Below are 13,334 nucleotides of genomic sequence, written 5' to 3'. Positions count from 1 at the left end.
AATTCAATAGTCACACACACTCAAGAGTCTCGTATTGAAATAAACAGCAAACTTACCGACTCCGTATTTCTCGTGTTCTGTTGGTATCCACATATTCATGGTGTCTGTGTTTAAAAGAGCGTTAAAAGCAGCGCAATGTACAGAATCGGTGATAAATCACACATGGCTCCGGTTTCGGATCATCCTCTCGCACAGAGTCATTGTTCAGATTGCTCGAGCTACCGAGTGAACCGCTCTGTCGCACGAGAGGAGAATGCGCGCTCACACACACCAGCGCGCGGCCAGGGTGCCAATGCCGGGGAGCATGATGGGAAATGTAGTTTTGTAACGTAGATGTAAAAGTAACAACAGGGGCTGAGAAGCTTTCATATTTGAATGATGAAATTTGACCTGCTCTTTCATTTTGAGTTACTTTAACCCAGAAAAACAGAGTTTGAGTTTATACACTAAAGTATCTGTCAACTGATGATAAAGAAATTATTATATATATTGGATTATAAACGTAATAGCTAATTAATTCAAAACAAAGACTTTCCTTTATTTAGTGTATAAAGGTGAAAATGTGTTTCTGGGTCAGTGAATCTTCTTTACGTTCTTTTTGGATTAAAGATTTAATATAATATTAATAAAAAATTATATATATATATATATATATATATATATATATATATATATATATATATATATATATACACATTTGAAGTCAGAAGTTTACATAAACTTAGGCTGAAGTCATTAAAACTCATTTTTTAACCACTCCATAGATTTAATATTAGCAAACTATAGTTTTGGCAAGTCATTTAGGATATCTACTTTGTGCATGACATGAGTCTCAAAATGTGGACCTCCACAAGTCTGGTTCATCCTTAGAAGCAATTTCCAAATGTCTGAAGGTACCATAATCATCTGTACAAACAACAGTATGCAAGTATAAACACCATGGGACCATGCAGCCATCATACCACTCAGGAAGGAGACGCTTTCTGTCTCCTAGAGATGAACATAGTTTGGTGCAAAAAGTGCAAATCAATCCCAGAACAACAGCAAAGGACCTTGTGAAGGTGCTGGAGGAAACAGGTAGACAAGTATCTATATCCACAGTAAAACGAGTCCTATATCAACATAACATGAATGGCTGCTCAGCAAGGAAGAAGCCACTGCTCCAAAACTGCCATAAAAAAAGCCAGACTACAGTTTGCAAGTGCAAGTGTGTGTGTATATGTATAATTTAATTTTTATTTGATTTTATTATTTTTTAATACTTTAGTATTATTCATTTACTACTTTTTGGTGATGTGTGCATTTCTGCTGAACCAAACGGAATTGCAAAAATAATAGGAAACACTTTACAGTAAGGTACTATATATTAACATTATGTAATGCATTTGGTATTATAAACTAACTATAAACAATAATTTTGGTGTTAATGAATACAACTTTTAACGCAAAAAATGTATTCTTATAGGAAGCAGTTCACATTTACCAGTATTCATAAATGTCATTAAACTGTTGTTCACTGTAAGTTAATGTTAACTGTTCACTAATGTTAACAAATACAACCTAATTGTAAAGTGTTGTCAAATAATGATTCTTTCCAAACAGTTTTTCATTTTAAATTTGAGATTTTCTTTTCTTATCTAGATAAAATATCTTTATATAAAATGTGAGTCAGTGTTGCTTTGTTGGGCCTAATCCACGATTCCCTTCACAAACTAAGCAAATAGAATTAACTAAAAGTCACTTTATGCAGACTCATACATGAGGGAATATAGACGTTAAAAAAACCCTGCATGAAGTCTGTCATATCATCATCATCATCATCAATAAAAGAGCAGTAACCTTCTTAATAAAAACTCATGCAACCATAATCCTTCATTAAGAAAGCATAGTGTTTATTTTATCTTTAAGGGACAGAAACAATCTTCACTGTCATGAGGTGGGGCCCATATTTGACTTCACATGCTTCCATCTATCCTCACAACTGTCAGATGATTATAGATGCTATGCATGCTGAGCTGTTAAGGAAGCAAGACTGAATTTCACTTTCGAAATTAATTTTCAGCTTTGTCTGAACAGATCAGTTGACTCATTTGTTTCATACAGGAAACAAAGGTGCATTTTAATATGGGATTAGTGCAGATAATTACATTTACAAGATTCAGATAAGATCTGCAGAATCAGTGCTCACGTTTTTGGTGTTAAACATAATCGTAATAACAATACTATAACAAGCTAAAAATTGTCAGAATTCCCTGTAAGGCTGTAACATAACAAAATGTGGAAAAAGTGAAGCGCTGTGAATACTTTCCGGATGCACTGTACATATAATATTTCACATCCTATTTTTATTCTTAATTAAAGATACTGTATTATGAATAATATTTTGTTACAAAATCCTTTGATTCAGGAAAAAATTATTTCATTATTCTACATTTGTGAGTATAAAGAATTTATAGTTATTCTGGTGTAAAGAATACATTTTGTAGTAGTGAAGAAAGTAATGAGCAGTGAGGTTTTTAAAGAAAATTTTAATTACATTTGGGTGATTCTCATGAAACATGTCAAGAAAATTACCTGGTCCTATTTTACTCCAAAATCAAAAGAAACAAATATGAAATAATATTTTATATACCATAAAATATTTTGTATAGAAAATGAAGCAACATTAATAAAGATGGCTTTTGTGATGTTCTCATTACCACATCATGAAAGAAAAAAATAGATATTATTTAAATTAAGTATTGATGCATCATTGCATTGCTCTTGGTACAGCTTTCCATTTTTGCTGATTTTAATAAAAAAAAAAAACAGTACTGTAATACAGTAATATATATATATATATATATATTACAATAGTATGGTAATGAGAATCATCATTAAAAAAACAATGAAAATGGTAAAATTATAATGTCTGGACGTGTTACAGTGATGAGAATTGGGTTTTGAAATGTGCTTAAATGTCCTGAAAATAACATCACAATACAAAATAACTTAATGGTCTTAAATGTAGACTTCATTTTCATTATACAAAATATCATTACATTTTTTTTTTTTTTTCTTGATTTTTGGTTAACCCTTAAATGTATGGAAATTTCACCAAACATTATTACATATTCGTATGTATATACACTATTACATATTTGACTATACATAGTCTTATCTATCTATCTATCTATCTATCACAAATGCATCTACAAGATGCCCAGATAGTGTAAAATGTTCAAGATATTTTCAAAACAATTAGAAAATAATAGAATAAAATATATATTTGATGTTTTATTTTTCATATATCAAAGAGATGATGCAACAAATTAGGACAAATCTAGAAAAGGATTCATTACTTTCAAACTAAAATTTCATGAGACGCAACTGGCTGTCAAACACATATTGAGCTACACATAATATGCACATAAGCTACACATGTTACACATAAATATTTTCTCAGGCAATTATTTAGTCTAAATAGATGTGCAACTTACTTAATTTCAGTAGTAAACCCAAATGAAAATAGTCATATACTGTTCATGTGTTACACTTGCTATAGTTTACTTCCATGTTGTTTCTTCATCAAAAAACAACGTCAATGTAAATCAAATCAATCACTGAAACAACAGCACCATCTTGAGCAAGAAATAGCATGTATAATGTGTATGTGTACATGCATTTGGGATACTAATAATTCACCATTGTTGCACAGAAAATCAATGTATTTATCATAGTATTTATTTGTATGAATATAGTACTAATTTCTCATGTAACAAACAAAGAAATAGATATCCTGTGATAGTAAACTTAAATAAAAAATAATAAAATGAAATAATCCTCAAAATATCATTTATGGAAGTAAAAAAACAAAAAACAAGACACTATTACATACTAGGTCTCTAATGACCCTATACACTTTTACACCATTTATAAGAGAGAGATTGAGGAATACTAAAGATGTGTGTGCACAATTCCAAAAAAATTATGAGGTACAGGGGGTGGAATGAGGTCCAGGGTAACTAAACACATGAGGTCAAGGACATTTTCTTGTCAGGCTTCATGAGAATCACCCATCTCTACAATAACTGTGCTTTAAAGGTGAACTCAGTTACTTTTTTCTTCATTAAAAAAAGTTGTACCCCTTACAGAAATGAAAACTGTGTACTACAGTTTCTGAATGTTCATACACACTATCAAAGTAAGACTTAGACAACTGGCATGTAGATACTGGCCATGTGGACAATGTTAAAGTATGTTTCCATTGCTCTGAAAGAAGAGACTGTGTGTTTTTGTCACAGACCACTGTGTAAGTGAGCTGCAGGGATCCAAAGAAACAGGCTCCAACCAGCCATGCATACTAAACACACACACAGGAGTTTAAAAGTCTGCCCCTGTCTCAACTGGACTTACTCTCACAGCAATGTTTCAAGCAGTTTGCACTCCAGGACTGGTTAAGACACAATTTAAGTAATAATTTCCATCAATCACTCAATGCTGCTTGATTGGATGATCACCTAATTTATTAAGAAAAGCCATAAAATAATTAATTGGTGTGGTTTACTGTTGATTTATCTCAATTGTATTGAGGCTTGGAACCTAACAGCACAGTAAGCAATTGTTATCTTAATGGACAGGGACTTATCATTGCACTATGGATGGAAAGAAGGCCCTGCAATACAATTACGGTTCCTTAATGATTCTATTAACAATTATTTTAGTACTTTTAAAGAAGCAATCAATCCTAACAGTATAGTAACCAATACAATACAATACAAAACAAAAACATTGCAAAACACTGGTTGTGCTATAAGTTTGTTGTTGCGTGCATCTAGCCTTTGAAATAGACACTTTTTGTAACTGTCTGTTTTGTAATGTACAGTATGTAAGTTTTCAGCGCTTTATTGAGATTTAAATCAACCTCCCTTTCCTAAACCCCAAACATAAATCTAACCGATAGAGTCATAAAAAGCAAATGTGAGGTGAAAAACCCATTTGCTGAAGCAACCATTTTTATGACATTTTCGGCTCAATGCTCTATCCGTTGAGCATCTGCACAAAATGATCCCGCTCGAACAAGCTTGTAAATGTACTCAAAACTTTAAAATGTATCACCTAACAAGTCATGGACTAAAAATATTCAGTTCTCATAAAATAGCATTGTGTGAGAAACAGGGTAAACAAGAGTTTATGAAGAGTCAACCTACAGTAAAATGAGCCACAGAAAAATAATTTAGCAAAATGTCTTATCCCAGTATCTACAGATTTTCAGAGACACAACACATGCAGCAATGAGGATGTGTCAAGTTGATGAGTGATGCAGATTTGGCAGTTATCTTGGTTTCATTCTTCCGTACAAACATGTGGCGGACATGCCAGCGACCTCAGCACATCTGCATAGGGTTGCCACTTTTGAAGTTTTAAAATAAGGGACACGGCCCCTAACCACATCCTCCAGAGTTAATATGCATTATTAATAAAAACTGTATATCCTTTCTTATATGCTAAAATGAGAACTTTCCTGACCGATGACTTGACCGATGAAAAAAAAAAAAAAAAACATATTTTATATGTTAAAAATATATTGTAATTTTTTTTTATATATATATCTTTAACTTATTTATGCCTACATTTTGGATGGTTTATACATATTTTTTAAATTTTTGTATAATTTTTATTTATTTTATTTGTTTATTTTTTTTCCTTCACCTGTACTTGTCTTTATGATTGTATTCATACATTGTTTGGTCTTATTGAACATTTATATAGAAAAAACTCCACAGTTTAATCACCATTTGTGGACATTTCAGACAGTCCCTTATCACACCCTCCACAGTATTAGCATGTTTTAGCACGATGTGTAGACTTTTCAGATGGTCCCTTACCCACCGAAGGCAGATTTTCCAACTTATATCAGTTAAATTGGCGAACTGGAACGATTTCACCGTGACGTCATCTGACCAGCTGAAATACGGGACAAATCAATACAGGACGCATCATTTTATCTTTAAATATGGGACGATCCCGTATTTTACGGGATGGGTGGCAACCCTATCTGAGCAGCATCTGTGGATTGAACTGAACCATGCAAAGCATTATTTGTTCTTGTTATCTATATTTCAAGACCAAGAAGAAAACATTTAAGTTCTCTCTCTGTACCTCTTTAAAACAATGTGCACTCAAAAAAGGATTTTTGCTGCTTGTTCAATTTACTTAGTTAAAATGAACAAAAGCAACACAATTCTAGAACATTTGGTCAGAACTTGATTTCATTGCATTCTATCCATTTAAATTTGTAAAATGGAAGTTTACTTAATCCTGTAGAGTTGGAACTACATGAATACTTTTTGTGGTGTTAATGTAGCATTGATGAAACTGGGCAGGGGATTTCCATTTCCCAGCATGCTTTACATGGGACTCGATTGTTAACATGAAGTGTTAGTTTGTGTTTTTGTGCAAGATGAATATAAAGGGTGATACTTGTTGAGTGTTTAATGTTTTGTTATGTTGAGATTTAGCAGAGTTTATGTTATGTTGGAGTTTTGGGGGTTACCAATATGATGAAAAGTGGAGCTTGAGCTAACAATGAGGACAGGAAGATATCAAACATGAAATTGATTGTTTAGGTACTAAACCACACTCTGAAGTGCTTCCGAACAGCATGTATTTAGCATGCCAACATTCACTTTCACTAGTTAGTACATAATGAATTAAAAGAGATTCATTTCAGTTACACTGACATGTCTAATTTTGTTGTGTTTACCCAATTCACTAGGTTCTTCCTACACAAAGTGTTTGTGTTAAGATTACATAGCAATTTTATGTTAAAGGTGCACTCAGTAACTTTTGTCTTTGTGTCATTTTGGACTTACACTGACACCTAGTGGCTTGGATGCAGCATCATTTATAATAAATAGTTTTTCGTTTCAGATGCCATTGTAGAAATTTCGGATTCACAGTCAGCTATGATTACTTTAATCAATGAGTGAAAGTGTCAAATAACAGGACGGTTACTGAGATTAAGCGAGTAGTATTCGACTGGTAATGTGATTCTAACATGGCAGCCCCCATGTGCAGACCCTCTCCATGTAGAATAAAACAGCTTTTATAAGGTTACTGATATGACTGGAGTCTTCATTTTAATATGAGTGGTCATGATTTCATATATATATTGCAAAATTACAATTCATGACTTTAGGAGTTCAACTTTTTTAACGAATAAAAAATGACTGAGTTTACCTTTAAGAAAACTTATTTTAAACACATGGAACCACTGTCCACAAATGAATTAAGTTCAGCCAAAGAGCTATTTTTTGTGCCTTTTATTGATACTGTTGCACATCACTAAGCCATGGCTAGATTTCTGAGACAAAAACTAAATTAAAGAACCTACAATTCACTCTAATAGCAGATGATTTTCTGCACACCAGCTGGGATGAGGACTATGCAGGACTGTGTTGAAATCTCTTGTCCTGAATATCTAGATGAGAATCACAACTGCTGTCCCATAGGAAAGCTAAATCATAATTGAGATCTCTTTAATATCCCCAGTTGTTTCTTCAGATTGGAGAGCAAATGGAGACTCATTCTCAGATCTTTCTCCTGAGAAAATGACCCCAGTAATCTCACACGTGTCTCCTCAGGAGTTTCAGAAGAGATCTCAACAATGTCTCAAACTGCTCAGATTACTAGCGTCTGCAATCAGAAGTCAGAGATTTTAATATGAACTCAAACATATCTCATCAAATCCTTCCAAGAACTTATCTGAGCTATGCTACTATATCCACATGAATTTAATATCTCAATACTCTTACTGTATGTCAACAATTGTCTCATTTGTGTCTATTATCTTTTTTTTGGTGGGGGGGGGGGGGGGTTCTAAAAAGTTTAGAAGACACACCAGAGACAAAATTGATACTTAAATGAAACATAAGTGAGAACTGTCCAATAATAATTTGCTCTGGGTGTTATTTGTATTTTGACGACTGAAACCACATGTTTCTTTTCTATGTTTTCAAGTCTGCAAGTGTGAATAATCGTGCCTAACGGCTGTTATTTTACTTATTTTTCATAACGAACAGTAATGTGTCTCACACCCACCTGCAGATTGTTTCTCAGCTTCTGTAAAACCACAGCACCTGTTCGCAAAAGAAAAACAGGCCCAATAAACACTTAAACCTATGAACATACCTGCATCATTCCTCCCAAACGAATCATTAAAATGAACTGTCAAGTCACAAGGGTGTCATTATAATGAAAAAGCAGCACCAGGTTTGTCAACACAGACACAGAGGTAAATACTGTACACAGACATAATTACTCTGTGCCCATGACACCAGGGCTACAGCGATAGATACAGTACATAGAGTAGTTTACTAATGTTTGCTTTGGTGGGGAGACCAGTAATGACCTCATTGCTGGTTATCATATTTGACTTGTTTCTACATTTAGATGTGTTTCAGAGGTGTCTGGATAAAAGTCTGGATTTTTTTTTTGTTTTGGAGTGAATTTTGTGTGATTTAAACCATGACAGTGAATGAGAAAATCTTGATTTTTCAGTATGCTCTTCTTTGGGGTGAATTTTATGAGATTTTAACAAGCTGTGAGATTCATTATGCAGTTTTTTTTTTCCTCAACAAAGCTGTTATTGTGATAGAGTTCAGAGTGCCAGCTATTGTTAAAAACTACACAGTTTTTTTACCATTTAAACAAACGTTGCAGTTCTGCTACGCTGGGTCTGAGGGTTACGAATAATAATAACCCTATTTCATGTATGAAAATATTAAAGATTGTTGTACTGTAATAATAAGCCAAGCAGATGATCTGTGATCTTTCATATTAGCAGGACACTTCATATTTTAATTTTGGGGAAAAAATTTGGTATGTCAATTTAATTTTAATAATTAGTCAAAATATAAAGGGATTCATATTTAAAGGGATAGTTCACCCAAAAATGAAAATTCTTTCATTATTTACCCACATTCATGTTGTTCCAAACCTGTATGACTTTCTTCTGAAATATAAAAAGAGATGTTAAGCAGAATGTTAGGAACGGACAGCCTCAGTCATCATTTACTTTCATTGTATAGAAAAAAGATCCAATGAAATTGAATGGTGATTGAGGCTGTCAGTCCCTAACAGTCTACCTAACAACTTTTGCGTTCCATTTTTGGGTGAACTAACCATTTAAATATGAATCCTTTTAAATATTTTGTCTAATTATTCAAATTAATTTGGTTACGCTTTCAACTACCAATAAGAATGTAATACTCTCAGCTCTGTTCAATACATTTTGCATACCAAATTTCCCCCTAAAATTAAAATGTCCTGCTAAAATGATAAACATGTAAGTGCAAAATCAACATTAATTCTTATTTTAATGCCATAATAAGTATAACTTCGACTATAATAGAATATTAAAAACTATTTCAGATATTACAAAACAAATGGGCATATTTTCCCCCGCCTTTTTAAGTGGCATATTTGCCCTGAGCTTTTTGCCCTGACCCTGGTGGGGACTGTGTCAAACTCTGTGAATGACTGGCATTTGATATGTGATTTGCAGTGGAGTATGGGCCATATAAATACTCTTTGCAAGCATGCATACTCATGCTACATGATTAATTGTGCTCTGACACATTTCAGAATGGAACAACACATAAAACTGTGCTTGCAATGTTAAAGATAATGTTAAAAAAACAAGCGTTGAGTTGTGTGGTTACAGTTTCTCTAGTCATAAACAATAATGATAAAAATGGCATCGGTAAAGGAGAGGTTTATACCGACATGCTTCGTCACCTCCCAAACTCGCTCAAACAAAGGTAGAGACAGCTTCTGGCACCGTGCACAAATAGCCCGCCAAAGAGGCCGTGAATAATTGTGCCGGGCTTCATTTTTTCCCCTAATGTTGTTTTGCATTTCTCTGTGCTTATAAAAACTGTGCTTTTCTGATCATGGGGCAGAAAATTGCATGCCTTCTTGCTAAAAATAGAAACATCTTTTCGTTTCTACGGGACTTTGGAGGTATTGTGCCAGACCATGCTGCCTGACTTGCACAACCAGACCGGTAGCTTATCATAACTTATTAGTTCCATAGCTTGGTTACATCACAGCGGCAATGACATAACCTCAAGGAGACCCATGGCTTTTAGCAATTGAAACATCTATTTTTGCCAGCGTGCAGCGAGGCATGACTTCTGGATATGCACCGATCATTGGCGTGAATAGAGTGCATTGTGTTTAGACTGATCATGTAGGTAGCTTCATGTCACACCAAGAAGAAACTTTTGAGTCTGGATTTTCTTAAAGGTGAAGTGTGTAATTTTTTCAATGCTACAGCACTTTCTCCTATCCCAGTTTTTTGTACAGAGTAAACCATTCATAGGTTGGTTTACATAAAAAATGTAAGCAATGTGGTGATTTCAAACCATTGTTTGAGTGGTCCGCCATGCCAACTTTTGGATCAACCAATGGTTTGAGTTTTGGAGGGACTTGTTTGTTTGAACAGTGGTGTAAAATAATGCTGTAGAAATGATACAAAAAAATCTGGGTGAGAAACAGATCAACATTTAAGTCATTTTTTACTATCAATCTCCACTTTTAATTTCAAATTCTTCTTTTGTTTTTGCTGATTCACTTTCTCATGCATATCGCCACATACTGGGCAGGGAGAAGAATCTATAGTAAAAAAAGGACTTTTTATATTTATCTGTTTCTCACCCACACCTATCATATCACTTCTGAAGACATTGATTAAACCACTGGAGTTTTATGGATTACTTTTATGATGACTTTATCTCCTTTTTGGAGTTTCAAAGGCCTGATCACCATTCACTTGCATTGTGTGGACCTGCAGAGCTGGAATATTCTTCTAAAAATCTTAATTTGTGTTCAGCAGAAGAAAGAAAATCATACACATCGGGGATGGCATGAGGGTGAGTAAATGATGAGAGAATTGACATTTTTGGGCGAACTACCCCTCTATCTATCTATCTATCCATCCATCCATCCATCCATCCATCTTGTGGGAAACGCTCCATCCATCCATCCATCAGGTGGGGAACACTCCATCCATCCATCCATCTATCAGGTGGGGAACACTCCATCCATCCATCCATCTATCAGGTGGGGAACACTCCATCCATCCATCCATCTACACAGTGGACATACCGCCCACTGTGTGTCATGGTGTGTGTATCACTGTTAATGCTTTTACAATCACACGTTTTCATAATCACCCACAAGCCGGTCATTTTTATTTTCATCATGTAGTTTCGGAAACATGATCGCAGCATCGGAGATTTGTGGTTATTTTGTAAGATTAATCAGCCTTTCTTCCCCACTCTTTCCTGAGATAAACCTCTCACATCACGCACTCCAATTTTGTTGGTCAGCAGAAAGACATCTCAGGGGCACGAATGGAGAGAGGGAGGGAGAAAAAAAGAGAGAAGTACATGAGATGATGAACTGTGTTACTTGATGCAGTCACGCAATCCAGAGCAGTCAAAGCAAAGGAACTTTGGCCGACAGCAAAGAGACTGACCCACTTCTCTGACGATCGAATGAGCAGAATCTGAATGGTGTCACGATACATACATATTATTCAAGATATTTAAAGGATTGACATCTATTTCTTACCAGAATCTTGTACATCAGTTTGTCTACATCAAACTGCAGAGCTCCGGCAATGAAAAATCTCATCAGTTTTACATACTATAGACACTGTACTTGTTACATGTCCCACATCGTTTGTGCCACAAACATGAATGATACCTCAAATTTAGCGGCTTATTGGAAGTCTGCTGTTCCTATTCTGAGTAACTAGACCATAATATTACGTAAACTTGGTGGTATTTTGACTTGTCGTATTAAGCAATCACCTAGTAATCATGCAGAACTTCCCAGAAACTGCATAGCTATGCACTAAACATCCACAAAACCATAGCATCTTGGTTGTGACATTTCCACAGGCAAGCACCAGAAAATGTGTAAAGTCTACAGTAGTTTTCAACACATTCGTTCAAAAGTTTGAGGATACAAATCACATCATCTAGCAATTCTGGTGTTGGCACTGATACCGGCATTATTGCTAGTCATTTTCACAGAGCTTTGTCAGGAAAATGAAAACGTATCAAGTTTCGAAAACTAATAAAGCAAATCGAAAACAGTAAATTTGCTTCCACTCACTGATACAAATTAGGACATTTAAGACCCTTTCAGTTGAAAAAGCTCTTCAGAAGGCATCTTAACACGTTTAGCAACATTTTCCAACCTACTTCAAGGCTAAAAGAAGAAAGGAACAAAATGTGAGGGGGAGGAAGTGGTAGAGGAAATGAAATTCATTTAGTTGTCTGTCTTGAAGTTCTAACAATCTGAATCGATGCCCAGGAAAAACAGCATGTGGGGTGGAAAACTGGAAAAGAGTAACATACACACTGCCAAAATAACACCTTGTACTTGCATCAACAAAACCAAAACATACAATGAGGATATTATTTTCTTAATGTATGTTCCTGGTCTTATGGTAAATGATTCATCCATTATTTTTATTTTAAGATCCTAATCTTTAATCAAAATGTAATAACTTGCATTAGGTTTAGGGTTAGGGTTAGGGTTAAATTCTGCCAATATAGCTAGGCAGAGCAGCAGTTAAGCCAATAGTCAAAAGTTTTTAGTCAGTTGAAACGCCATTATAGCATCGGTCGAAGCAGCAAACACGAAATAAAAAAAAATACAAAAAACAAAATACAAAAAACAGCATTATGTCTGAACACCCCCTTACAAGATTCATAATAATGAACACTGGTCAGACTTTTATTCTGGAACAACAATAGCAGACTCAGTACAAGTTATGCTCAATCGACAGCATTTGTGATGTAATGTTGATTACCACAAAACTTTTGACTCATCTGCCCTTTTTTTTTTTTTTTTTTTTTTTTTTTAAAGCAAAAATAGAGGTTACAGTCAGGCACTTACAATGGAAGTGAATGGGGACAATTTTTGGAGGGTTTAAAATCAGAAAGGTGAAGCTTATAATTTTATAAAAGCACTTACATTAATTCTTCTGTTAAAACTCATATATTATTTGAGCTGTAAAATTGTTTCAATGGTCATCTTTACATTCATTTTAGGGTTTGTTGATGTCGCATTACATCATTATGGCAACGAAGTTGCAAAATTGGCTATAACTTTACACAGAAATGGTTAGTAAATGATTTTATCACACTTAAATCACGTTAACATGCATATTGTTTATGTCCTGTGGCTATACATTGGAAACAGTGAGTATTTGAACATTTACTGATTGGCCCCATGGACTTCCATTGTAAGTGCCTCACTGAAACCCAGAGTTT

At 34.5% G+C, this 13,334-nt stretch overlaps 1 protein-coding gene across 2 annotated transcripts in view; it reads right to left on the bottom strand.

Moving 5' to 3' along the window:
- Positions 1-230, bottom strand: part of LOC127435058 (dedicator of cytokinesis protein 4-like) — a 149,984-nt gene extending 149,754 nt beyond the window's left edge. For both annotated transcript variants that reach the window (XM_051688204.1, XM_051688205.1), the window contains exon 1: positions 57-230. In XM_051688204.1, coding sequence (XP_051544164.1) covers positions 57-99 — 43 coding nt within the window. In that variant the 5' untranslated portion in view covers positions 100-230. The remainder of the gene's footprint in view (positions 1-56) is intronic.
- Positions 231-13,334: the final 13,104 nt, after the last annotated feature.

This window comes from Myxocyprinus asiaticus, chromosome 45 (assembly GCF_019703515.2).
Source record: "Myxocyprinus asiaticus isolate MX2 ecotype Aquarium Trade chromosome 45, UBuf_Myxa_2, whole genome shotgun sequence".
In the NCBI taxonomy this organism is placed as follows: Eukaryota; Metazoa; Chordata; class Actinopteri; order Cypriniformes; family Catostomidae; genus Myxocyprinus; species Myxocyprinus asiaticus.
Note: the sequence above shows the minus strand (reverse complement) of the source record. Positions and strands in the feature narration are given on the sequence as shown.